Source organism: Thunnus albacares, chromosome 11 (genome assembly GCF_914725855.1).
Source record: "Thunnus albacares chromosome 11, fThuAlb1.1, whole genome shotgun sequence".
Taxonomy (NCBI): Eukaryota; Metazoa; Chordata; class Actinopteri; order Scombriformes; family Scombridae; genus Thunnus; species Thunnus albacares.
In genome coordinates, this window is record NC_058116.1 from 8,834,250 (window position 1) to 8,861,358 (window position 27,109).

The following is a 27,109-nucleotide window of genomic DNA, read 5'->3' on the forward strand; positions in this document are numbered from 1 at the left end:
GGAAGCCCTGGCTTCAGGAGAAAACGCCTTCACACATTAGGACGTCCTTGCTTTTTGTCACAGGGGTATTATAGCCCCTTAAAACTGGACCCACTCCAGAACCATCCGTGATTCAATGAATAAACTCGTTTTCTGGTAAGTAATGGAGTCTCACAGAGCTACAGACTTGATGTCTTATTCACAGAATGAGAGACAAAACGAGACAAAATCACATGTTCATATTGGTTACATATACATGTGACATGACAGATTATGAGGCAGACTATTTCATTTGTAAATTCTTAGGAAGGTACCCCAAAAGCACAATGTAATATAGAGTTTTTAGTCAGTGTGCAGCAGGTTAAATGAACATGCATGAATGTCACATTTGTCAAACAAATATGGAAAAAAAAACGTTTCCAATAATAAATGAATACTTGGATTTTCCAGTAATTGCCTCTGAAAATGAAAACTTATAAACTCAAAACAACTAACTAAACTCAGGTAGCTGTCTCATAACATTGTCTCTATTTTCCCTATAATTAGTATCAAATTACAGGACTTTTCATGGAAACTTTCAAGGAAATTATTAGCACATTACAGGACATAAAATAAAGTGTTACCAGATTTTACTAGTGCAGCTGTAAGATTTACACTAATGAGAGAGTAAAATAGTGAGCTTACTACAGTGGCTCAACACTGTCATTTCAACTTTGGCCCAGATAAATTAAAGATGTTGTGAATATACTACATTTCTGCAGTGGTCCACAATTAAAACAGCTGCATGAGAGGGATGAGTTGCAGCATCCAGCCTCCCCAGTTTTCTTATTTGCAGCCTAATCCCACATTAAAGGGCCATCAGGCCAATGTGCAGATTAACTGGTGTTCATCGCTGAATGGTCGACTCCTCAACTGAGGCTTAAAGGAGTCACCGAGCAGGCATGTCAAAGTTCAACAGCATTTTTTTTTTTTATTTAGAAAAATAAATCATGTGACAGACTTTTATGTCTAATAACTGGCTGTCAGACCAGTGGTTGGTGTTAGAACAGGAATATTATTTGACTTTTTCAGCTACACAAAGCACATCAGTGTGTACTGTATTTGATGATTGCAGTACACAAGACATATTGCAAATAAATAACAGTTCATTTGTGTGCAGCATATCGTCCTGAAAGCTTTTCTTATCCCAAAGAGAACTGAAATGCTTTCACACTATTACCTCCCCCATCCACATCCTGACATATGGCAATCACACCCACCACACCCCCTGTATAGAGAGAGATCATGTCCATAAAGGGGAAAAAAAGTCCATCCATAGGAGGCAAAAGCAATGACAAAGTCCCTCCATTACGTTGTAGCATACACAAGCAGCGACGACACTGAGCCGTATGCGATAAGAAGATTAATGCATTTATGGAAAAGCTGCAGAATCTACATTTAGAGTTGAATGAATAAAAATGAGCAGAAAGGACATCTGTTTCAGAAATAACTACAGGAGGTCTTATCTCCCTTAACTTTACACATACATGTGAATGAAAATACAAAAAAAACACTTGTAACAGACTATGTAATGCTATGAATATTACATAATATTAATTAAAATGGAGTATTATGCAACAAAAGGTCGAAGTTTACATATACATTTTCATCACATCTCCACATTAATCCACAGTTTGAAATAAACACCGGCTTCTATTAACTGTGAAAATGAATCCTGCAACCATACAGCTTGACATAGCTGTTCATTAACCAAGAAACAGACATGTATCAGATGACTAGTTCTGATTTCTCTTTTATAATAGTTAATCTATAAATATGATAGATTATTATATATAAATAGCTCATAGGAAAATAACTGCTGCCATGTAATTGTCAATCTTCAATCAAGAAATCCCCAAATCCTATGTTTAGCCGGGCAGACACACACCAGTAAACTACACATGCAAGCATGAGTAATCCTCAGCTCTTAAATAAATAAAATCATCTTTTATCTCATCGGCAATCACAAAAGCTACTCCTAGTTGTGCCTGTGGGTCAGGAAGCAAACATTTCCACAGTTCTCATGTGCAAGAAAGACAGATATTAATGTCAGACTGGCCAATCAAACCAAAGATGAGCCACACTACAAGGAAGCAGAGAAGTGATTGGCTCGCCTCGGCTCGTTGCCCTTTGACCCCTGCAGAGAGCTCCCCGTCCTCGGATTCCAATAGAGTTCCGTTGCGGAGGCTCTCGGTACCGTTCCCCATCTCCTCTCTGAGCTCCTGTTGGAGCAGCTTTGAAATGAGACTGTTGAAGCGGTTCTCCGTGGTGGAGACGATCTCTGAGGAGGCCGTGGTCAGGTTCAGCTCTGCGGGATCCACACATGTGCCATTCAGCTTGGCAAAGACCACCTCGCTGAGATCCAGCCCGGTCACGGAGGACGGAGAAGCACAGGGGATGTCCCGTACCAGCTTGTAGTTTTCCATCCACTCCTTCAGCCACTCGAGGGAGCAGTCGCACTCCCATGGGTTTCTGAAGAGGTAGAGGCGGCCCAGGAAATAGATGGGCTGGAAAACAGGAAAGGGAAGGGTGGTGAGGTTGTTGCTGTTCAGGTGGAGCGTGATCAGGCTGGTCAGGTTCTCAAAAGTTCCTTCCTCAATGTTTAGCAGCTGGTTCCTGTCCAGGTACAGCACCTCCAGCTCCACCAGGTCACTGAACCAGGTCTTGGACACGTTGGTCAACTGGTTCCCCCCAAGGTTGAGCATCTTGAGGCGGCCTAGGCCCTTGAAGGCAAGCCGGGGCAGGTCAGACAGCAGATTGTCATTGAGGTAGAAGTTCTCCAGTCGCACAAGGTCCTGAAAGGCCTGGTCATGGATCACATTGATGCGGTTCTCTTGGAGGTTCAGGTACCTGATATAAGGAAAAGGACTTTAGAGTGATTTCGTCACAATAGGACCTTCTTAGAGTGACTAAACACAGTGCTCTCTGGTGTCAGCATATCTTCAACCAAAGAGATGGAAAACCAGCAGAGTATGGTGGCCCTTAAGGCCAAAACCCATACAAAAGCAAAATCACAAACTTAATGAAAATGCTCTCCAAATCCAAAAATGCTGCATACCAAAGCACATAGAAAAGGGAAAAGCAAAACCATAAAGAGAAATGAGCTCCGAATCAAAAAATATTTTCTAACATCAAAACTCAAAAGTAGAAATCTTTAACAAGAAAATAATTATGGGGGAAGGGAATAACTGAGCAGTGGTAAAAATATTGAAGCTCTCCAATCAATGTTTATTGGCAGGTTGCGGGAAAACACAAGACCAAGTGCTGAGAAGAAGATGTGAACAACATCCTACGAGGCTGGTATCTTAAAAGGTAAGACTTGTGTTATTCTAGAGGTTTTCTTATGGTCAACAAATCATATGACAAAATGAAAACCGAAAGTGTTACTCTGTCTCTCAATACTTTCCAACCACAAGTCCATTTGTTCCTAAAGGAGTAAATCTTTAAAAATGGATCACAAATTTGTAGTTTATTTTTTTTAATGGCCTAGTAATTCCATTAAAAAAATCTAAAACAGCTGGGTAACTAGTTTTTAGTAAATACTATTCAAGCAGGAGTAAATAGTGCATTTTTGAGTACCATTTTCAGCTGTGGATTGATACAAATTTGGTGCCCCAGGATAGTGTGCCTAGGATTGACCATGTTAATGGAAATAAATGAACATTGTGTGGCTCATATGTATTTTTAATAGCTTTTGGATAACAATGAAGGTCTATGAGACAGAGGAATGAGGTAGCTCAGGCTTTGGATACATAGACAATATTTTAAATTTATTGTCTGTTTTGGTCTTTTCATGGGATTAGTTGACATAAATGTAGAATAATAATAAGAATGTAGAATATAAAGATCCATAGGCTGTAACTATACATTTATTACATTTATTATCTATCCCTGATTATTGGCAGCCATACTATGTTATCATGGTCCTGGATGACCATCTCTCAGAATCCAGGTCCTTAAAAGGATTCATCATCAATTTAGCATTGCACTTCTATAACAAATAAAACAACTGTATCAATATCAATTCAGCAGAACCAAAATGCAAAGTCTTTTTTATTCCTTTATTTTTATTACGTTACTTGAGGCAATTTATCAGACTTTGTGCAGCTCCTTCTGGAGCAACAAAAGGGTTTACAAAATGTTTTTTATATATGCAGGAGTACTCCCCAAGACCTCAGATGGAAAAAAAAACAGAGTCAGGATGGTGTGATGTAACAAAAAAGCATGATTTATTCCTACCAAGAAAGGTCCCTTTCATTAAAGTCATTACAAAACATATAAAATCAAAGATGGTGCAGGAGTTCTTCCTCAACCCTGCCGACAGTGCTACTCAGCAGTACTGTGCTCAGTGTAGCCACTGGTGGGTGAAAAATATTTAAAGTACACTGTTTTATTCAGTAGTACTACTTTAAATTATCTTCCCTGCCACAAGTAGCAGCACCGAGGACACTGCTTCCTGCACCATCTTTGATTTTACTGTACATGGTTTTAATTGGTTAATAATGGAAGAAGTTATTCCTGTTTCTTTATGCTTACCTGGTGTCATTTTCCCCATCTACAGTCACTAAGAAGATTTTCTGCCATGCCATGAGTAGATTACATTGCCAGACTGTTGGTAAATTAATTCCTGCCAGTAGCTATGAGAGGTGATACATGAGGTAGATCAGCCAGTGACTTACTTGAGGCTGCCGAGGCCCAGCAGGGAGTTGTAAGCCACCGCCTCTATCTTGTTCCTCTCCAGGTAGATGTGAGTCAGATTCTCCATGCCTCTGATGGCTCCAGGGATCCTGCGGAAGTTGTTTTGGAAGCAGAGTAACTCTTTCAGCACTATTTGCTCAATGAAGATGCGGTCTGGGATGTTGAAGAGGTTACAGTCTGACAAGTCCAGGCGCACAAGCTTCTTCAGCCCGGTGAAGGTTCGTGTATGAAGGTAGCTGATGTAGTCATTGTGCGCCATTTTCAGCTCCACCAGGTTGGCGAGGCCCTGCAGAACAGAGGTTAAGTCAAAACTATGTTCTGGAGAACTGTTTTACTTGACTACTCATCAGTAATATGTCATCATTTCCTCAGTAGAAAAGGTTTATGTTTGCAGTATAAATTACTTGTTTGTGGGATAAAACAGGTTGTGGGAAATTTTGTGGAATTGACTTAGACTATGGGCAAAGGAACAAGTGAGTTTTTTTATGCAGCTCCAATTCCTTAAAGGGGCAGTTCATTCCCAAGAACATAATCCCACTTATCTATTTATTTATACTTATCTAATTAAGCAGATGTTGGTTTAATCTGATAATGGTGAAAATGGTTAAAAATTGGTTCCAACTAAAACTGTCCACAGCAAGATCTGTGTCCTGTTATGTATTGTTTCTGGAAAGGCAAATAGCTTTTGAATATAACACTTATAGGTTATATGTTTTGGGCGCTACCATCATAGTTCCATATCCCTCCATTATTTTGGGGTGGTGATAAATATTTTAGCATCAAATATCACAAAATACCAGCAAATGAAACCGAAACTATCTGCAACTGCAAGGATGAGGTATCATATAAAAATACATGAATGGAAAAGGACAAAATAATTTCTGTACTGAACCTGGTATCTGAATCTGTGCCTCATTTGAGGGAAATGTGCAATCACAATTCAGCATAAAAACCCAGCAAGGTGAGGCAGACCTTGAAGGCTCCAGGGGTAATGAAGGAGATGTTGTTGTGGTCCAGGGAGAGAGTCTTGAGGGAGGGCAGGGTACCGAAGGCCCTTTCTGGCAGGAACTTGAGTCTGTTCTTGTCCAGGTTGATGGCGGAGGCCTCGCAGGGAAACTCTTTGGGCAGCTCAGCCATGGCGGACCGGTCGCACAGGACGCTGCAGCTCCTCTCCTGAGTGCAGGAGCAAGACGCCGGACAGGCCCGAACACACGCCCACCGTGCCAGAACCGCCTGAGGCAGCACGAACAGCACAGAGACTGAAAGGACGATAGAGAGAGGGCACGAATGTCAAAGCCTCGAAGTGTAAACAACACTGTAGTCAGAAGTACTTTACTGCAAAGAACCACTAGAGAGGCCTCTACTCCAAAATCAGCGTTCAGGCTCAAGTGTTTCAGTACTGTTGACTGCCAGTGGTGCCAGAAGTACTCAGATCCTTTACTGAAGTAAAAGTACCAATACAACAGTGTAAAAATATTCCATTACAAGTAAAAATCCTGCATTAAAAATCCAACTTAATACTTGAGGAAAAGTACATAAGTATTATGAGCTTGATGTAGTTAAAGTATTGCAGTAAAAGTAGTGGTTTGGATATGACATCATTAGATAATTAATACTGAAGCATCAGTGTGTGTGCAGCATGTTACTGCTGTAGCTGCTGGAGGTGGAGCTAGTTTCAACTACTTTATATACAGTTACTAGTTTAGTCCACTGGTTCCCAACCTAGGGGTCGGGCCCCTCCAAAGGGTCACCAGATAAATCTGAGGGGTCGTCAGATGATTAATGGGAGAGGAAAAAATAAAAAACAAAGTTCTGATACACAAATCTGTTTTCAGTTTTTGGAGTTTTTCTCTGATCTTTGATTTTTGGTGAAATATTGGATCATTTGAACATTTAACAATACTTTCACAATATTTCCCTCTGTGTCTGTAATGATCAGCATTTTTCACTATTTCCTGTCATTTTATACACTGAACAATCAGTTGATTATTAAATAAAATAATTGTCAGACCTATTAATAATGAAATTGATTCATTTTTATTGTGGTTGTTAATTGATAGTTGCAGCCTTACAGTACTCCTATGATATGATGAATAGTACAACCTTGCCCTCAGTTTTGTGTGCAGTTTCATAAAACAAAATTTTACAACAAATGAGCTCAATATAAACTAAAACAATTAACATCTTAAAACTACATTTTAACACAGAGTTGATTCATGGTGCATTGGTGCCAATTTCTAACAAATTTGCGATTAATAAAATGATGTAGACTCAAATGATACAAGGTAAACCTGATACTTTTGGGCAGTTGCTGGGTTTTACCGTTTGGTGATCCAGCCTTGGTTTGAGGAATAGTTTAACATTTTGGGAAATGCACTTATTCACTTTCTTGCTGAGCGTTGGATGAAAAGATTGATACCACTATCTGTCCATTCCAAAGCTATAGCCAGGAGATGGTTAGCTTAGCTTAACACAAAGACTGGAAACAGCTAGCCTAGCTCTGTCTGAAGGTAACCACCTACCAGCACCTGAGAAGCACACTAACTAACACATCATATCTGGTTTATTTAATTCGTACCAAAACTAAATTTGCTCCAAAGAAAACAAATATTTGTACAACTCCAGTCCACCAAAATCTCTAAAACATTTGACATTAGTAAACAAACTAAGAAAAAAAACATGCAGATCAGCTCCTCTATTAACCCCCTCCCAAGATTAAATGCTTGCATCGATGTTTGCAGTAACACAAGGACACTGGCGGAGTAATGATTTGATGTTTGAGTCACGTTGACTGGCAGGTTGAGGGCTAAACTGTCTCTTTGCCAGCTGCTGGTGAAATGATGATGTGATTAAGACAGAACGGCTTACATCAGAGATTAGCCCCACAACAATAGGTATTGTCTGTGCCTGGGATTTCACCCTCCATTCAGTTCACATTAGCTTGAGTTTGGGCCTGCCTCTTAGCTTAATCAATTATTCTCTATAGATGAAGGTCTTCATCATTCTTCTCTCACTCAACAAAATATTTATGTCCTGGAAGAAACAAGTCTGATCTATGATGTTGATAACAGGATTTACAACTTTCAACAAGCCATTACAGGGCGTGAGACCATTTTTACAGCTGACGTGGGGGAAAAAAGCAGTTGAAGGGTGAAGGGATTGAAACTGACCAGTGAAAGTGATGACAGTCATTACTGTAGTCTCTCATCTGGGACATGCCAGGATTAACGGAGGTCTGAAACAGCACAAAAAGAGCAGAGTAGCACTTATGACGGAATACTATGAATTACATAAATATATGACCAAGCCTGTGGTTGGAGGTCTGATCTAGTTTTAAGGACAATGATTTTAACTTTGAATGGGAAAACAAGGTGAGTTACAATCTGAAATCTTTGTGGTTGCTATTCTACATCATAATTGTTAATTTGGGGCAAACAGACAACCGAGACATTCAAGAAATACGACACACAGAAATGAAAGTGACATACCTGTAGATCTTTCCAGACAGTAGCATCCATGTGTGTGTGTAAAAGTCACAATCCAAATACTCATGCATTTGTCCATCCTGCCTGTCCCATATCAGTCTGCACAGTGCACCTTCAACAGCATAACTGAGCCAGATTACTGGACGCCTCTGCCTGACAGTTCTCCAGTCAAAGAGTATGAGGTTGTGTTTCTACACCTCATCCTCCCCCCTTCACTGTGTGTCTGCATGCCCCATCATAAGCACACACACACACACACACACACACACCAAAAAGCCATCTCTTAATGGCAGTCAAATCCCCTGGATGGAGTGATGGAGAGAGGGCTAGATGGATGGAGATGGAGATGGGCGGTTGGCGGGATTACAGAAGTAAAGCAAAGCTTTCAGATCAAACAGCCGAGGCAGAGGGGTAACTTAGAAACACACAGCACTTAGATTACACCCAACCACCTACACATACACACACACACACACACAGAGCATGAAGTTGGACATGAAACTTGTCAGAAATGCAGATGTTGAAATGGATTAGGGGATGAGCAGGCCATCAGTAGTGTGATCTGATGAGAGCTGATCAATAAAATTTATTAAATGAGATTAGTGTGCTGTTGAAGCTGTATGGATGACCATCTTTTCTCCCCTGAAAGCTGTACGTGTTCACCAGACTTGAATGTCCTTATTTTCAAAATGACACAGAAATTACACAACAGGGTTTTAATGGGTGTCACTGCCTCTGTGGTTATGAAACCTACTCAGCACATTAGGTGACCATGTGGCCTTTCTTTCAAGAGTAACACGAAAAACCTCCCAAAATTGGGGTAAACATGGTTTTCATGCAGGGTATGTAATGTCTTTTCACTGCCTAAAAAGCTCCCACAGATGGCCAAAGTAGAAACCATCTGTAGAGACAGGAAATACAGGTCAGACGGTTGAATTTTAACCTCATATCCCACGTCAGTTTAAAATTCAGCACACAGGGTTACCATGTTCTCGGCATGTCTGGTTACCATGAGAGGAAATAATGTCAGGCCTCTGGATTTGGGTCGTCTGGGAGATTCAGCCTGTCCATCTGACTGCCTGCTGCACTGAGAAAGGCTTTCCACAAGATTTTGGAATCTGGCTGCAGGGATTTTCTCCCATTCAGCCTTGAGAGCGCAGGCCTTTATCACAGCAGACAGTTTGACTTGTCATAGCAGGAAAAGCACAGGTGTTACTAATAACGTTAATGATGACTTTATTCTATTCAAGTCTCCCAGTCAACTGTGACAGTGTGACAGTGGTCCAGCACCAAGACCCTGAAACTGAAGCAGCTAAATGGAATTCAGCCGTCATTAATTTTATTAATTACACCTGCTTCTTTTCCAACTGACATGTCAAAATGCTTTCAGTGCAAAAGGCCTTTTAGTGAGAGTCAGTCACTAATAATGTTGGGCAGTAAGACCATGCTCACAGTTAGTGTTAATTCATCCCTAAAGTGTTGGGATAGGTTGAGGTCGGGGCTCTGTGAAGGTCAGTCAGTTTCTTCCACATGAAACTGGGAAAACAGTTTCTTTTTAAGGATCTTGCTTTGTTCATGGGGTCATTGTCATCTTTATATAGTCAGTGGTTGAAACAGATAAGGACAGAGGCCAGGTGATGGGGACTAGGACTGAGATCATGCGTTTACTAGGATGTTTAGTGGGCCGCTAATTTATTATTTATTTTCTTTAACATTTCAGATTTCATGAGTTCAGTGTGCTTTAGTGCTCAGAGTTCCATGTTTTCATATTTCCCTTTTCTTTTTTTGTGATGAGGTTTCTATACATTTTTAGCAGGTTTGCTCTTGATTTGTTTCCTTAAAAACATATGAATCTATGAATAAATACATTTACCCATATATACATTCAATCATGTGTTTTTACAGTAGTAGAGAAGTCACCTAACACCCTCCCTTACATATAACATAATTCATGATTTGGAAACAAGACAGCAGTGTGCAGTTTTGTGCAAATCATTACTGAGCACCTGCATAGAATTTGACATTTGTGTCTCCTGATAAAATAGTAAAAGGTTTTCCCCAAACTGTTGCCAACGATAGTGTGTTAGAAGCACACTATCATTGATCAGTTAATACTGTAACATGAAGATTTATCTTACATTTTCTGCTGAATTGGACTCAAGGACACTAGTGTCAACCATGAAAAACACCCATCCACAGGTATCCGCATGCTTTTGACCGTATAGTGTATTAGGTTCGTGTATGTTGTACTATATTGGGTTTGTGTCTCCTAGCTGAACATAAATACTGTTATGACAATGCATCTTCACCCTTTGTTGAGGCAGGTTGTGACAACACACACACACTGAATGGACAGACATCACTGTATGATGCAGTTTAGGACAACTCAGTTACAATGTTTGGGAAAATAACACAAGTGACACAGTTGAATTTACAAATGAAATCTTTATATATTTTCTTCAAAAGAAATTAAGCCCATCCAATCTATACCAATTTGGATTTTGCCGCCCGCCTGCCCCGTATCCACACAGGGCGACAGACCGCTTGCTACAGGTCTTCTCAGCACAACTACAGTAAACAAGTCTTCAGGAAACATGCTGGATTCTTCCAGATAATTTTGCATTCAAACATTTTATTTGGTAAAATCATACAATTGCACAGCTGAGTATTTCCCATGCAGTGCAGTAGCCTATAAGCTAATACAGAAAGCAAAGTCTACATCTAAAGAGCTCTAGGGTTCTCTAGTGGACGTGGAACAGGTCTCGGGTTCTGCCTGCACAGAGCCTGCTGTTCATCCCAAATGGCACTGATGGCTGCTTTGGAAATCAATGCTGTAGACGTGCTCCACATTCAAGGAGAACTCCAGAGTTTTAATATATGCAAATACAACAATGAGAATAAACCACATGTTTGTTTCTTTAAGGATTGCCATGTGCCAGACATTCACTGGAGAAAAATAATTATCAGGTCAAATTAGAGTAAAGAATCAATAATGCACACAATTGGAGAATCTGAACACTTCTGCACTGATATGCTTAGGAAATTTATTTGCTCTTTTGACAGCTTCATTCCAAACCTTGGCATGTTTGTTCAATTCCATTTCAAATTTCGTTGACCAATTAGTATAATCTAGTAGAGATGACTGGCCCTGAGGAGGCCCTGAAACAGCTGTGGATATTTACTGAGTCCAATGTATCTTAAACATTAAAAAGCTCACACTACCCCGAAATATATAAATTTCACGCATACAGGTGACATTCAACATTCAAGTGCCAGTGTTTTTTGTACTGTCTTTTGGTCAAGTTTCTGAAACTTTCAAAGAATCACTTTGAGGCTTACAAAAATAAATATTTGTCAAAAATGCTTAATAAATTACACAAAACTAGCAGCAAAAGTAGAATCTAGAAATCTGTGCAAATGGCTAAATTCCCCCAACTGCTAAATCCCCTGGTCCCAAATAAATCCTGGTTTAAACGTTGAGAACCCTTCCCCTTTGTAAACAAGCTGCGTTTTTCACAATCTCCTCACACACAATATTTGGAAGCTTAAGGACACATATCATCCAAGACATCTATATAAAACTCTAGATGTGCAATAAAATAACTTTTGTAAAACTTGATGGGCACGACGTACAAGGGTCTACACACCTAAATCAAGTAGCACCATTCAATCTCAAGTTCTCAACACTGTCAGTGCATCCACTTTTAGTTCAATTTCTTTAAAAAAAAGTTTTCAAGGCACAACACACCCGTTGAGAAAACTGGAGCATTTTGAGGTCAAACGCCCCCATCTCTCCTCCTCTCGATGGCTGCTCCTCTTTGAGAGGAAAAGCCTGCTCTGGCTTTACAAAGCCACAGATTTTTATACATGACAGAGCAGATGAACTCCCAGAGGACCTGACAGTACTTTAATGTTCCATAAGGAAGTGGACACTCCCTCATCTTTGGCCGCCTCCACAGTTACACTATGCAGCAATGGAAACCAAAGCCACTGACAACAGCGGTGCACTGAAAACTGCGCCCCACGCCTACCCTAGATTCCCTAACCCCGGTGGTCGGAGTGCTGCTCAACCCCGCTCTGTTCCTGTTTAATTGATAAACCTCAGTGATCATTCTCCTGCCTGTCTCTTAAAGATGAACCATGCCTCCAACGCAGCTTGAAAAGAGAAAACGTTTGTAATTAAGTTAAGCCTGCGACTCAGTTCACTTGTCCTTTCTCCTTGACCAAAAAACAAAACACTTGCAAGCGTAGAATACCATGTGGGCCACGCGGTGGTCAGTCGATTCAGTAAACACTAACACCACGCTATGCCCTCCCGATGCTGTGGTCCTTTATGCAGCCACTTTGAACTTCACTTTCAAGATGGCAGGCATTTTTTGTTTTGATACATATTTGTAGAGAAACAATCCCCCCCCCCCCCAAAAAAACAAAAATCAAAAAACTGACTGAGTTTTTCAATTTTGCACACACCTGCACCAAAAATGTCTCAAGTAAAAACAAACAAAAAACACCGCCCACTTTATGTAGCTAGCACTTGGTAACATACTAGCTGCCATAACACTGTCAAGTCAATTGAAAAATGTGGAGTAACAAGTTCCAGCATTGATTATTCTTGTTTAAACCTCAGCGATTGTTGGCACTGAGCTTAATGACTTCTGTGTTTCTTAAGATTACAATAGGAATGGCTATTTCAAAGACTACCATATCCATAAAAAGGAGCCTGTCCAGGATAGAGTGAGCAAAAAAGAACAAACAAATGTAACTTTGTCCCTTAGAATTAAAATACGGTTGCTTCACAGAGTGGCCCAGTTTGTATTCGATATAGTAATGGCTCCATTAGCTGTTTGTAGAAAAGGCTACATGATGTTTCTGCAATAAATTTGAAGTTCAAATGGAATCATGACTCGAGAGCCACAATGTCCCAGTGTTTGCCAAGGTTTGATTAAGTCTAAGCTTTTTTTTTTTTTTTTTTTTTTTTTTACCTTTCTAATATTTTTCACCAAACAAAAATAATAGTAAAAACAAATTTAGAGCTCTTGGCCATGTTCATCTGGTGAAATGAAAACACAGATTTCCTGTTTAAATTCAAAAGGCACAGTACATTAACATACAAATGATCCTCAGGTTATTCAATTGGGTTTTTTCCACAAAAAGAACAAAAATACTTCTAACAATGAAAGTCCGAGGTTGCTATCGGACAATGCATGTCAGCATCCATGCTCACTCTGAGGTGTGCAAATCTCTGCGGTCTCCGGTGCATTGCACGTGCTGGTGACTTTCCTTTGCGTCGTGCTACACTTCATTTTGAGAGAAGCGAACGGCAGAGAACCAGGGTTGGTAATGTACTGTGTGTCAGTGAAGCTACACAGGGAGGGTTGTTATGGTCTGGCTTAAGTTAACATGTGGTTTCCATTGGGTTGGGTTGGCATGGCAACCTACTCCTATGGTGACTAGTTACCCCACCAATCCACACTACCAGAGTGGCTGTAATTTCCTCCGTAGCCGTCATTACCATAGAAGTTGCCACCAAAGCCACCTGTGAAAGACAAGATCAGAGGTCAGTTAGCCAAACGGCAGCAAAAAATACATTTACATCAAATTGACAAATTTCCCATTACAGGTAAGCCTTACAGTAACTGTATGCAATAAAGAGCTTGCAACTTGTAAGCTGCTATTTTTATGCGGATCAGTTTTTTGTGCCAAAAAGCACAAATGTTGCAACTGTTTAACATGATGCAGCAAGGTTCAACCTACAAGTATTGATGGCTCAAACAACAGTTAAAAAGCTTGGGAAATGCATCGTTGCTGCCTTACCTCCACCAAAGCCACGGTTCCCTCCATGTCCTCCAGTGTTGCGTCCTCCACGGCTGCTGCTGAAGTTTCCAGAGCCTCCAGGTGTCTGACGGTAATCTCTGGCTCCAAAACCACCAGAGAACCTTGACAGGACAAGAATGTTGGTTTGTGTAAGTTATGGTTTAGATCTTCTGAGGGTGGTACGAGCTAGAGACCAGTAGGCATTAAAGTTACTCCAAATAAAGGACTTGTAGTTTAAATATCGGAGGATCTCATGGGAGTGATATTGATGTACGAATTGTGGCCTTCATTTTGGTAAAACTTTAACCCAGAATATTTAGTTGAGGGCACAGTTTAAAATGCAGTTGACAAACAACATTTGGGTGTATTTGTCTTTGTTTTCACAAGCACATATATGGTTAGATAAGATAATGTGTCAACTAGCAGTTTGTTTAAAAGATCATGCTGATGTTGTAAAGATATACAGATGCCCAGAAGGAGATCTGTATGATCTTTGACTTGCACCTGACAACGTGCATTTGTGTATGTTCTGAAAAATACATTTGCTTCTGTGTGTGAAAGTTACCTCTTAGAGCGTCCACGGCTACTGCTCTTGTGCTGGTGCTCGTAGGCCAGGCTCTCAAGCCAGGAGGGAACCTCCTGCTTGGCCTCCACCAGAATGTCCAGCAAATCTTTGGTTATGTTGCTGTTTTTGTCGTTAAAGAACGACGTGGCCAGACCTGCACAAGACAGAGCAAGTGTCAGACTATACTGTATAACAAGTAATTCAAATACACAATAGGCATCAGGTTAAAAACTTGTACTTACCAAGGTTGCCCACACGTCCCGTACGGCCAATACGGTGAACGTATTCCTCAATGTCACTGGGCAAATCGAAGTTAATAACGTGCTTCACATTGCTGATGTCCAGACCTCTAGCAGCCACCTGAAGTAAGGAGAGAGATTAAATAAAGTCAAGATTTGATGACAACACTGAAGAGTTTAATTTAGTCCACTGACCTAGATAACTAAGTTTAGCCCTGATTGCATTCAAGAGTTAGCTCAAAGAGATGACTTGAACATTACTGGACCCCAATCAAACCAGTTCTGATTCTGTGTTAAAGCCCCAAATGTCGAGCTCTCAAGTATCCAGTGTAATTTGGTCTCATAATATTGTTAATACTGATTTTATTAAAATGGAAGGAACAGAACCCACCAACCCATTAAGTCCTGTAGTAGGACATGATGCACCTCCAGTGAGAAAAATGTAAATCTCACGGAGAGAAAAGGTAAACACGTTTTACTCAATATGGCAACCTTGTCAATAAATCATTACATTAAGGCTGATTCATGATTTATTGACCACTAGATTCATCCCGTTGTAAATCTGCATTAAACCATTCAGGGATTGAAGCCAATGAAATTGCTGCCAGTTATTATAATTAGCGCTAGTCATCCACATGGGACAGAAACCATTTTGCCCGATAATAGAGACATGATTCAATGATACTAATATGTTAAACAATAAGTAACATTTACATGTCAACATAACAATTAGGTGTATTTTCAGTGGTGTGGTAAATGCAGTTATTGAAGGATCCCGAAGAGGTAAAAGCAGAATGGAAAAAAGCCAACTTGTTTGCATGACTACGTACAGCTGTAGCCACCAGGATGGGGGATCGCCCAGAGCGGAACTGATGCAGAGCTTCCTCTCTGTCTCTCTGGGATCGATCTCCATGGATGCTGGTGCAGGCATAACCCTCGTGGTAAAGGAAGTCTTCCAGGGCATCGGCTCCTTTCTTGGTTTCCACGAACACCAGAGTCAACGAGTCCTTGCCTGCGCAGGAGGAAATGAGGATGACAGGAGGAGGAGAGCAGGATAAAGAGCATGAAAGGAGAAAAAAGAAAATAAATCATTGATAACTGGGAACAAGGTTATTTATGGATTTCTGAACTGAAAGGAGATGGGAGCAGGAACTTAAAACTGTCATAATACAAGGTCAACAACTGCAAGATCATGAAGTAAAATAAGAAAATAATCAAAATGACAACTTAGAAATGGAGACAGGGGTTGCATAAAAAGCTTTAAATTTACTGACAACCATTAATTGACAAGCTTGACTTCAGTTTTACTGCACGCAGTACTGAAGATGATAGCTGAATAACTATCGTTTATGTTCAAACAACCATTGAATTGTTATATATTGGGTTACAATTCAGATATTTGGCATTAATGGCTATCAGAATAAAAGCTCACGATAATAAAAAATGGCTGAGGGGTGATGGGGTAGGACAGGACGTTTCAAGTCGCATCATTCACAGCTAAACCTTCAACTGTTGTGCAAATGTACTCTGGCACAAGACAGAAAAAAAAACCCTCCATCCATCAAACCTCCTTATGCCTGTGAGTACTTTAATAAAGTCCAGACTGGCTAAATTATTATGTGGTAACACTTCAGCACTGACAAACAGGACGCCCAGCTCGCCATTTTCATGCAGATGCGCCCCCCCACCAAGCCTCTTTACCTTGGTTGATAAAAGCCATCTTTCGCCAGGCTGTCCATGACATAAATTACATATTAGTTTGCTTTTTATAGTGGCAGCTGCACCGGTTACCATGGAAACAGCACTTTACTTTTCTTTGGAAGTAAAGTCTAGTTACAAAACACAGGACTTGTAATACTAATAAGCCAGCAATGACTCAATACATTATTAAAAAGGAATATTAATATAGTGCTATTCATCAATATAGCAGTGTAGTGGACTACACTAGATCCACAGAGTCTGTTGTATTCTGTCTGCTGAACTGACAGGCAGGCTGGTGCCATTAGATCTGTCACAGCCATCTGACTCATGGAAACTAAGAGCTCTTTCTATGACAAACAGCCAGCATGATCACGTTGACCGGTTGACCTTAGTGACTAAGCTAAAAAGGGACTCCCCTTTCAGTGGAGAGAGACTGTACTATCACCTCCATCTCTGAAATTCACTCAGCTATGTATGGTGCAAGGTAAGTGTTATTGTTGGTCCTACAAGCTCTTATTGGAAATGGAAGGAAAAAAAACAAAAAACTGAGGCAGCATGTCAGCTGGGGAGCAGAGGACAGGATGAGCCATGGGATGTGATGTTTCTGGCTTGGGGGTCAGAGTGAAGGTTATGGTATGTTCACACTTACCAGGCTTTTCTGGGGCCTCTGTCACATTTTCCTGAACCTCACTGGGAATAACTAAGATAAAACCAAACCGGCCAGAACATGTAAGCCTCTGCAGTACACAACTTTCACAGCTTTAGATTGTGCTTACAAAGACCATATCAGAAGCAAACCCCTTAAAAAACAGCATGATTTCAGTTCCTGACCACCCCTGTACAATTTTGTTTTCATATTTTATCATTCACTGCAGGTTTTTACTATAATGAACATTTGTTAGCAGAGATGTAGCATAGTCAATATTAGCTTGGTATGGGGCAGACTGACAAACACAGGATGATGGTTTAGAGCCTAAATGGGACCTTCATGGGAGGAGGAAAAAAAACAAACAAAACAAAAACTCAACCACACTTTCTTACCTGTGGCATTGAGCAGGTCAAGCAGGAAGGACCTTTTGTCAGTCTCCTCTACCCAGACCACCTTCTGGGTAATGTTTTCTGAGGTGGAACCTACACGCCCAACAGCCAGGAAAATGTAGTCCTCCAGGAAGTCACGAGCGAGGATCTACACAACACAAAATCAAACCGATTAGTAAACATATATTATGTTTCAAACTATGGCAAATGAGTCTGTATACTTGTTAACTGCCCAAACATACCTGGATCTCTTTGGGGAAGGTGGCACTGAACATCATGGTCTGACGGATGCCTTTAGGTGGCATAGTATCCTGCTCCACAATGCGTCTGATCTGTGGCTCAAAACCCATGTCCAACATGCGGTCAGCCTCGTCAAGGACCAAGTAGCTGCAGAGACACATTTCATATACTTTAGTGTATTTATATAAACAAATATTGGAGTCACTTGTTTCAACTACACGTTTAGTCTCAGTGGATCCCTGTGCTATACTGACTTGCAGTAGTCCAGACCAATCTTGCCCCTCTCCATCATGTCGACAAGGCGACCAGGTGTGGCAACCAGCAGGTGACAGCCTCTCTCCAATTCCCTGATCTGCTGGCCAATATCAGCACCGCCATACACCACGCAGGGACGTACACGTGATCGGTATGCAAACTAAGGTAGGAGGGAAGGAAAACAGTCAAGCATATGAATACACAGTCAATATTTGAACAAACAAAGGTGCAGTATGTTCTATGAAGGCGTCAGATGCAGTGCTTCGCTTGGTGCTCACCTTCCTCGCCTCGTCATAGATCTGCAGGGCCAGCTCTCTGGTGGGAGCCAGGACAAGGGAGAGTGGGTACTGCTTACGACGTCCATATCTTCCATTCTCCTGAGAGTGAATCAAGTAATGTTTATTCAAATAAGTTAAATGGTCACAGATATGTTCCATTACTGTGTGTTTCTGCCACCATTACCTGTCCACTGTTCTTGATGGCCTGCAGAGCGTCTCCTGGACCATCAGTGTAGATCTGACTCAGCACCGGCAGCAAGAAGGCAGCAGTCTTACCAGAACCTGAAACACAACAGGGATCATAACACAGTCCTACTGTTAAACACTGAAATACAATATAAAAACAGAGCTAAAGATGAACACTGAGCGATCCATGAACCTCTTTTCTTTTTAGAAAGTAAGGAGAATTTTACCAGGAAAAGGCTGGTACATCTATTTAAGGCTGTTAAGTGCAGAGAGAGAATATATAGAAGCACTCACCAGTCTGGGCACAAGCCATCAGGTCTCTCTTGGACTTGATGATGGGAATAGCATGCTTCTGCACTGGAGTGGGACGAGTGTAGCGACTCAGGGTGATGTTACCCATGATAATCTCCCCCATGTCCACATCGTGGAACTACAGCACAATTGAATCAGACACTGTCAGTATATGGCACAAACTGCTCTGTTAAAATGTTTTAAAATTAAAAAGAAAAGAAAAGAGGCCATATAGATACGGCCGACCCCTTTAATTACACCAATAAGAATGTGCAAGCACTGCTGAATGCACACTTACACTTTCAATGTGAGGCGGGCAGTTGCTTCCAGTGGCCTCCACAGGAATATCATCATATTTCTCAAAGTTTATGCCAGTGTTGCTCCCAGAGAACAGTTCACTAGAAAATAAGATTTGCAAAGGTTTAGGTCAAATGTAGATGCAATGCGACTGTTAGCTTTATTATTTCTGATCAGGATCTGGCTTACTGTTCCAGGCGCTCGTTGGGAGCAGTAGGCTTGGACCAATCTTCGTCTCTGGACTCCTCCACCCAGCGGCTGTTTCCGCCTCCAGCAAAGCCGCCACGCTCATACCTGCACACACCGAGCATGTTACCTTTTAATTATGCTAAAAAAGGAAAAACTACATAAAGACAAACCACGCTAGGCAGTTTGTATTAGTAATTGTAATAAGCAAAGTATTAACTATAACTATTAAATGTAACAATTTCACTCACCTTCCCCTTGAGCCTGCCCCACGATCATTAAAGAAGGCCGACTTGGACCTATCAGAACGCCCCCCAAAGCTGTTGAAGGCAGCATCCCTTGGAGGTCCTCCCCAGCCGCCATCTTTGTTGTCATAATTGCCAAACCCTGTAATGGAGCAGAGAGAGTGCTTGTTAGAAACAGAAATTTTTCTGCAAATCTGCTGTCAGACGTCAGATGACGCTGTATTCTTACCAATACTGGAACATTTTCTTTCCCTTAAATCAGAATGCCATTGATCATAAGTTATTTAATCTTAAATAAAGTTTATAGCTAATGTTAATTACAAGTGCAACTTGCATGTGCACGGGGTGCTCTGATATTGCAACAACTACATGAACAAGGGTGGGGGATGGTAGACGTTTACTTCATCACTCTGCAACTAAAGCTACAGTGAGATAATTTAAGGCATGATAGGATTTCCCCACCTGCATTCTGTAATGGTTGATTAAACGAGCCTCCACCCCTGTTACCACGGTAGGCGCCACGCCCACCTCTATCATTGCGAGGGGGTCCACGCCCTCCAAAGCCCCCGTTGGTGCGGTTGTCATGGTAACCATTCACAAATCCATTGCTGCGTCCACCATCCCATCCGGATGAATCTTTAGGGGGGACACAAACAGGAGAAGCTTGTGAGGAAGAGCATAGTGTTGCACGTTACAAATTTTTGGCAATGGGCAAGTATGCATTTGGCTGTACTCATAGTGCTTACTAACCATGAGTCTCTTCCAGTGCTGAGCTATGTTTAGTCTAATTTGCAGACAGATGGGATACAAGCAGCTCCATAGTAAATATGAATCTGAGCTGAAAGCTTGCAGAATTATCAGAAAAATGTTTATATTGTCCAATATAAAAAAGTAGGGGGAAAAATGCAAAGCAAGTTCTACATAATGTACAAGAGAATAGATGCAGAGGTTTTAGGTAAACTAATTCTAATTTACTTTTAAAAACAATAACCAAGATACTGGCTTCATTATAGGATAACTCCTCTGGACCAAACAATCTACTGAGCCCCAACTCTGCCTGTGGGGGACATTTACCACAACGATCTGCCCAGCTTTAGACATCGACTGTGTCATCGTTCCCATCGGAGGCCACACTATTATCAGTGCAGGCCGAGGATGAGGCTGGTGGGGGACAATGGTCAGTTAGCGCTGCCATGGGAAGGCTTGCTAAGTAGCAGAAGCTATGCCGCAGTAGCATCAAAGGGCAGACCAGCTGCACAGATCTAGGCATAGATTGGACTTGCTTTGAAGGAGTTTTAGATCAGCTGATGGAGCTGATAAGATCTGTAGTGAGGATGATTTAACTCACACCTGTGGACCAACAGGTAAATGTCCATCGAGGTGCCCCCTTCAAGTAAGCACAAGGAAAAAGCCTTGTAATGCTTAACACGGGTACACACGACCTATGTGTTGTAGACCAGTCCATAATGGACAAATTAGGCCACAATCCAGTTTTTTTGGTCTCTGATACTGATCTGAGTGATTACATTCAGAGTATCAGTGATACCAACCGTACACTGATCCAGTATTTTCTTCACCAATTCAAAAAAGGTAACAACAACAAGATACGGATTTTGACAGTTCAGTGAACATTTTGGGACCTTTCAAACACGATACGCATTACTTTTACTTCAGATTAGTTTAGAAACCTTCCCAGCTTCATTGCACTGTCCAAATGTTTACTGCATAGATGTGAGCTTTAATTTAACAAGTGCAGTGTGGCAAATTAATCATAAGATTTTAATAACTCAGACTGGTATCGGACAAAAATGATGTGCACTCTGCAAACATGGCAAAACACACCATGCAGCAGTGTCAGAGCCTGATTTTCTGAGACAGCAGTGCAGATGACATCACATCAAACCAGTTTACCAAGATTAAAATAGTACCATATAGTCTCAGCTTACTCAGAAAACAATGCAAGTTACACCCTAACCACAAAGTTCCCCCTCTTAAAATTATGTTTAAGTGTTGCAATAACCCAGAGATGCGTCATAGCTACCCGACACACGAAAGCACTCTAGGGTTTTTATTCTTATTTTCCACGCAGTGTTGGCTAGAGCTGAAACAACTCGTTGATTAATCAACAAGTTTGTCAAAAGAAAATATTTTGATAATTGATCACTTACGTTGTTTGTTAGGCACAAATGCTAAAATTACCTAGTTCCAGCCTCTGAATTGTGAGGATTTGCCTCATTTCTTTATCTTAAGTGATAAGAAACTGAATATCTTTGGAGATTCTGAAGATGTTACCTTGGGCTTCAGGAAATTGTGATGAACACATATTTTCTAACATCTTGAGTACCAAAAAAATGATCAAAGAATTATGAAAATTATGGTTAGTTGCAGTCATAGATAGACTTGTGTCCATCTACAAGTGAAAGCCCACATGTCTAATCTACAGCATTACAAGTGAAAGTCCCCCCAATATATCACTCATGTTGTGATTAATTTTAGCAAAGCAACCTTTAGGAAGTTCAAACCTTTTGAGTTTGAGCTCTTAACAGTTCTGTGTATCCAACACTGCTTGGAAAAGGAAAACACGTCACCTAGCACAGTTTCACATATTTTAATGATGCCAAATCATCATGTCCCACACTGTGGACAACAAAACAGCATAATCTAGAGATGCTTATGTACCAACTTAAACCAGCTCAGCGTCAAAGACTATATGTTGCAAGATTCCTTTGACTATTTATAACCAAGAGTTATACTTGTGGTATGATTTAGCTTTGACAGTCTGCTAGACTAAAAGAACAGTTATCATTCAGGCACATTAAGTGCAGAGTAAAGACAAGCTAAAAATGCCTCAAATCACATCTCAAATGTCCAAGAACGGACCAAGGAGAAGACCTGATAATTACCATTTTGAAATAACCTAGCAATATACAAACACCCATTTGAGATCAGGACTATTTCAATCATGTGTCTAGGATGGCTGAGTGCATGTTAGGGCTGTCACTTTTCATTAGAAATTCTAACTTTTGCTCCAGAAAAATTAAACATTCAAACTGTAATGTTACCTGTTTGAATTCAAAATGTACAGTCTGTAAGCACAACAGACCATTTGAAGTAGTTTATCTTGTGATCCAGCAGAGGGAGCCCTTAAAAATTCACTATCAGCTTGACCAATCACATACTCTTTGACATATCAGTAAACTAAGCTAATACATAAAAGTGACTAAGGACAATAGCAAGCAAAGCTGTGCTGATCAAAAAAAAAAAAAAAAAAATCATGACACTGAAGCATCTGAGAAGCAGTGTGTGGAAGTATTTTGGGTTTTACACTGTAGATGGCAAAACTACCACCAAAGACTGCCAACTTTGTAAAAAGCAGCTACCTTACTCTTCAACAACAACAAATCTAAAACAACCCACAAGTTAGTTTACCAAAAAAGTGAGGCAGCAAAGGCATCAAACGAACGGAGCAACGTCAACTCTACAACCTTATCTGAAACAGTGTTATCTCAAGACACACAGTGCAGCTGTATGACACCACACAGGAAAATGTAAAGACTATACTGAGCGGTGAGACAGACTGACCACTGCCACTGACGGATGGACATCACTGGCCATATGTGCTTACAGTCACAGCAAACTGCATGTCCGACACATTATGGTATATGGGTTGTGTTTGAATTCATGTGAACGAATTACTTGTTAGTTCGAATTCGTTCGAACTTGACTTTTTGAAAAAGTGACAGCCCTGGTGCATGCAGGTTTCTATTCAACCTCTGACTGCACCAGTTTATAATCAGTGGTTATTCTATCTTCACACCACTGAGAAGGAACTATTCAAATAAATCACCTGGTACAGTCAGTGGTTGGAACAAAAGCCTGCACACACTCAGCTTCTCAGCATACTGTTCAATAATCCCACTAAGTACCTTTCAAGGGTAAACCTCAGGCAGACAAAAAAGCTGTAAGACTGTACTTTAGAACTAAAAAACAAAAGAACTTTGATAAATAAAATCCCTACTGTGATTTCATGACTATAAACTGTGACAGAGGTTAAAATGGTTGGACAATACAATTAAAAAAAGGTATATGACTTGGGTAACTCTTTCCCAGCAGATACTGTCTCATTATTAGTATAAACAGCCACACTAGTGATGCAGTGCAGAATATTTAAGGCACCATCACCATGCATCATAAACTTCATTTGCAAGCTTTGGCAAATGCTGTGTTAGGCCCAGATTTGCTGCCTTTTTTTCCAAGTGACAATGACAAAGCAAGGGCACATTGACGGTGCTCCAGTGTTTTGCTATATACACTATAAAACTCTGCCAACAAGTAGATGGCATGGCATGCAGGTAGAGATCAAGGTATACCACATCTGTTTCGCCAACCCCCACTGTAGGCATGGTAAAAGGCAAGCTCTTGAGAAGCCAGTCTTGGGTAACCTGAGCAAAGGTAGGGAAGCAGGCTATAAAAAGACTCGCCCATAATTACTGGCTCATGCAGTATGAGTGTTGGGTTTGACTTTACACTAATAGTTACCGATCGTACAGTCATCCCATCCTGAAGTATAGTTATTTCTGTATCTGTGTGGACACTCTGCCTGCCATGGTTGTGGGCACTGCTTAGAAGAAACTTGGGGGACATTGCAGGTGAAATATGGGCTTGAATATACAGTGGGGGAAAAGTCATTTTTAATCTATCTATAATATACTTCAATAGATTAAAATATTAAGATGAAAACCAACTCACTATAGTAAAGTATCTTATGCTTACATAAGACTGCCCGTTATCTTTTATCATATGGTATTTCTCATTCTGACAGCAAGCATTCCAGCAGAGAGAAGCACATCAATTAATCATGAGCCCATCATTAACTTTTACTGTGAAGTGTATGGGTCTAACCTAACCCTCTCCCCCTTCGCACTGGCTTTGCTGGTGTGTAAATGGCTATTTCATGCATCTGGAAATGCAGGTTGCCCACAGCGAAAGCAGACAGAAGGGACTTACAGAGATTTACTGGTGCCACTGAATAACCGCACTGTCTACCAGCGGAATAAGCATTTCCTGCGGTGGAATAAGAAAACAGCAAAACGAGAAAAACGTCAAGTATGTAATGACACAGTACCAAGATTCCAATATTTATTTAAAATGTAAAATTATCCGAGTATGCCAGGCACAGCACATGTCTTGATTTAAAGCCTTTAAGAGGCTAAAGAAATACAGAAAAAATTAAGACTGTTGTGCACTCATAACCGCCTCATCCTGGCTTCAAAAAACACATTTTCAAAAGTCTACAGATGTCAACACTGATACAGACACCAACCCCAGCCCACACATTTCCCTTTATCAGAGCAGTCAACAGCTAGCACTCCTCTTGTTCACATGTGAGACGTTACACCAGCCAAAGAATAAAACAATTCAACGAAATGATTGTTAAAACTCAATCAGGCCGTTTTAAAATTTGCCCCGTTCTGTCTTATGAGCAGTCTGGGGTGAAAATTTGAGGCTTCAGCCATTCTATAAAACCACTTACCCTACTTTATTATTGCCAAATAAGCTGTAGTGCACAGACAGAAAACCCATTTGACGTGGCTTTCTCTCCTCATTCTGTGCACTTGTAAAAATGAGACAAATGTCTTTAACGGTCCAATGGACTGGAGTGCAGCAAAACTACTGAAAACCACCATCTTTGTCTTGACTGGTAAAAACATGTCAAGAAACAGATATTGTCTGATTAAAGCCTCACCGTTTGTTTTTTTTCGCAATTGTGCTTGCTTTTACCATGCTCTGATGGGCTTTTTACATCAATAACACCACAAGTCAAACCTGTGTTGTTGGTCTGACTGTGGCTCAGCGGGTGGTGTTAAGTTTAACTCACCATTTTTGGAAGCATCTTTGTTCCTCAAGTGAGGTGGAATGTAACGTCCTGAGTGGAGAGAGAAAGAAAAACATGTCATGTGCTATCTGCAGTTTATCACCCTCATTAACTGAGATTGGTATTGTTTACAAGCCAAAGCTAAACACAGGAACTTGCATTACCACAGACAGTAAAACAGAAACCGTGGTTCATATTGGTAACTCAAACATAATCAATATCTAAGTGTCAAATTAAAAAAAAAAAAAGTACATGAGGCACAGATTGAAGGTAATGTAATCATTTACAGATATTTTTTAAATAAAAATCGGCTTCATTACTTACTGCCAGTTCCTCCGCCTTGTCCCTCAGCAGAGTTCAAGTCTAGGGCAGCAAGCTAAACACACAAAAAAAAGAGACATTCACGGTTTTAGGAGGGTAATTTGTGTAAAAATCAAGTGCCTAAACAACCAAAACTACCAATACATTTTAAAAGTTAAACTGAAAAAAATGGCTACCTCGAATGATATTTTGCATATTTAAAGTAATTCTCCGACTTAAAATGGTTGCCTCTCAACTTCTTATCAAATCATTTTGTATATTTTTTCCGACTCTCGTATTTACGTGGTATAATTTTAAAAAAACAACCTCAAAACTCCCTGTTTATGATATTGGTCTTAAAATTAACTTGATGTGTCGCAACAACCGGCATAGCACGATGATCCAGCCGGAAAATGCTGACAAATTACAAAAAGATACCACATAAAAGGGAAGTGATACGCGAATTAATACTAGTAGTTAACTGACCTATCTACGTTTAAAACTACCCGAGCGACTTATTAAGTTGACCACATAAAATATGTTATTGGGTCGCTGAAAACCCGCTGCCAACATTTTTTTCCTGCGCCACGTTTCAGGTCGAGAAGGCCCGACGCTTGCCGGGCCAATACCGGCCGGGTATTGAACATTAGACAACCGTGTAAATTGATATTAATTGGGATAAAATCGCAGGAGAGACGGTTATCGTGTCATTTACAGTTACGTTTAAATGAGTTGTTCGCCAGCTTAAACAAAAACAGTGAACTATAAGGCTGTTATTTGAGTTTTGCTGGCACAACGCAGTGTCGAGCTCCGCCATCACAATCTTCTCTACAGCGACATCATCACCTCCATTTTACCAGCCGCAGCGTTAGCTTAGCTGCAGGCTAACGAGGCTCCTTCTTTCTCTACCGAAAACTACATGTGCTTAAACGGCAAATCACCACCATTTTTAAAACAAACAAAACAAAAAACAATTGAAGTAGCCACTTGAAAGTACTCACCTGCTGATCTAGACCGTGTGGATTATCAACGACCACATGACTCATAACTAAAAGAGAGTAGTGGGGGATTATTTCTGAAGAGAAAGGATTTTCTTTGTTAGCACGACCCGGGTCTAATGTAACTGTAACGTTAACTTAGCTTCTCTTATTCTGTACAAATTACTACCTTGAGCCAACGGTTACTTATGAAGTTAGCTAGATAATAACGTTTACTTAAAATAAATAAAACAGTGATGTTTGTTATAAATATAAATTCTGTTCAAGTTTCCAAATGAAAGGATTGCAGCAGCGCTGTTGAACAGAAACCCCCCTCTCGGCAGGCTCGACCGTGGCGGAATGAGGCATCGAGTGCTCAGGTAACGCGAGATATCGCCTCAACCAGCGGGCTGTTACACAA

At 40.6% G+C, this 27,109-nt stretch overlaps 2 protein-coding genes and 1 long non-coding RNA gene across 13 annotated transcripts; 1 reads left to right on the plus strand and 2 right to left on the minus strand.

The window, feature by feature from the left end:
• Positions 1–8: 8 nt before the first annotated feature.
• Positions 9–9,480, minus strand: nyx (nyctalopin). 3 transcript variants are annotated; one of them, XM_044365574.1, is made up of 6 exons: positions 9,211–9,480; positions 8,205–9,102; positions 7,887–7,951; positions 5,689–5,975; positions 4,698–5,002; positions 9–2,868 (listed from the first exon to the last, which is right to left on the minus strand). In XM_044365574.1, the coding sequence occupies exons 3-6, from the start codon at positions 7,906–7,908 to the stop codon at positions 2,040–2,042; spliced, it is 1,443 nt and encodes a 480-aa protein (XP_044221509.1). In that variant the 5' UTR covers positions 7,909–7,951; positions 8,205–9,102; positions 9,211–9,480; the 3' UTR covers positions 9–2,039. The 3 variants fall into 3 exon arrangements, with proteins under 3 accessions (XP_044221509.1, XP_044221508.1, XP_044221511.1); XM_044365573.1 differs by having other exon boundaries at positions 9,187–9,480; XM_044365576.1 differs by lacking the exons at positions 8,205–9,102; positions 9,211–9,480 and having other exon boundaries at positions 7,887–8,151.
• LOC122992038 lies at positions 2,777–4,846 on the plus strand. The gene is made up of 3 exons (XR_006405969.1): positions 2,777–2,864; positions 3,257–3,330; positions 4,760–4,846. It is a non-coding gene; the product is annotated as an uncharacterized LOC122992038 (long non-coding RNA).
• Positions 9,481–10,626: 1,146 nt separating the features above from the next.
• Positions 10,627–27,059, minus strand: ddx3xa (DEAD-box helicase 3 X-linked a). 9 transcript variants are annotated; one of them, XM_044366692.1, is made up of 23 exons: positions 26,879–27,059; positions 26,713–26,786; positions 25,736–25,787; positions 25,415–25,462; positions 24,544–24,600; positions 24,076–24,168; positions 23,907–23,978; positions 19,999–20,172; positions 19,543–19,678; positions 19,295–19,399; positions 19,107–19,206; positions 18,812–18,947; positions 18,516–18,613; positions 18,332–18,430; positions 18,053–18,213; positions 17,801–17,945; positions 17,562–17,706; positions 17,170–17,220; positions 15,650–15,831; positions 14,823–14,940; positions 14,581–14,734; positions 14,016–14,137; positions 10,627–13,737 (listed from the first exon to the last, which is right to left on the minus strand). In XM_044366692.1, exons 2-23 carry the CDS (start codon positions 26,755–26,757, stop codon positions 13,652–13,654), a joined length of 2,379 nt encoding a protein of 792 aa, XP_044222627.1. In that variant the 5' UTR covers positions 26,758–26,786; positions 26,879–27,059; the 3' UTR covers positions 10,627–13,651. The 9 variants fall into 9 exon arrangements, with proteins under 9 accessions (XP_044222627.1, XP_044222629.1, XP_044222626.1 ...); XM_044366694.1 differs by having other exon boundaries at positions 20,065–20,172; positions 26,713–27,059; XM_044366691.1 differs by having other exon boundaries at positions 26,713–27,059.
• Between the last annotated feature and the right edge of the window lie 50 nt (positions 27,060–27,109).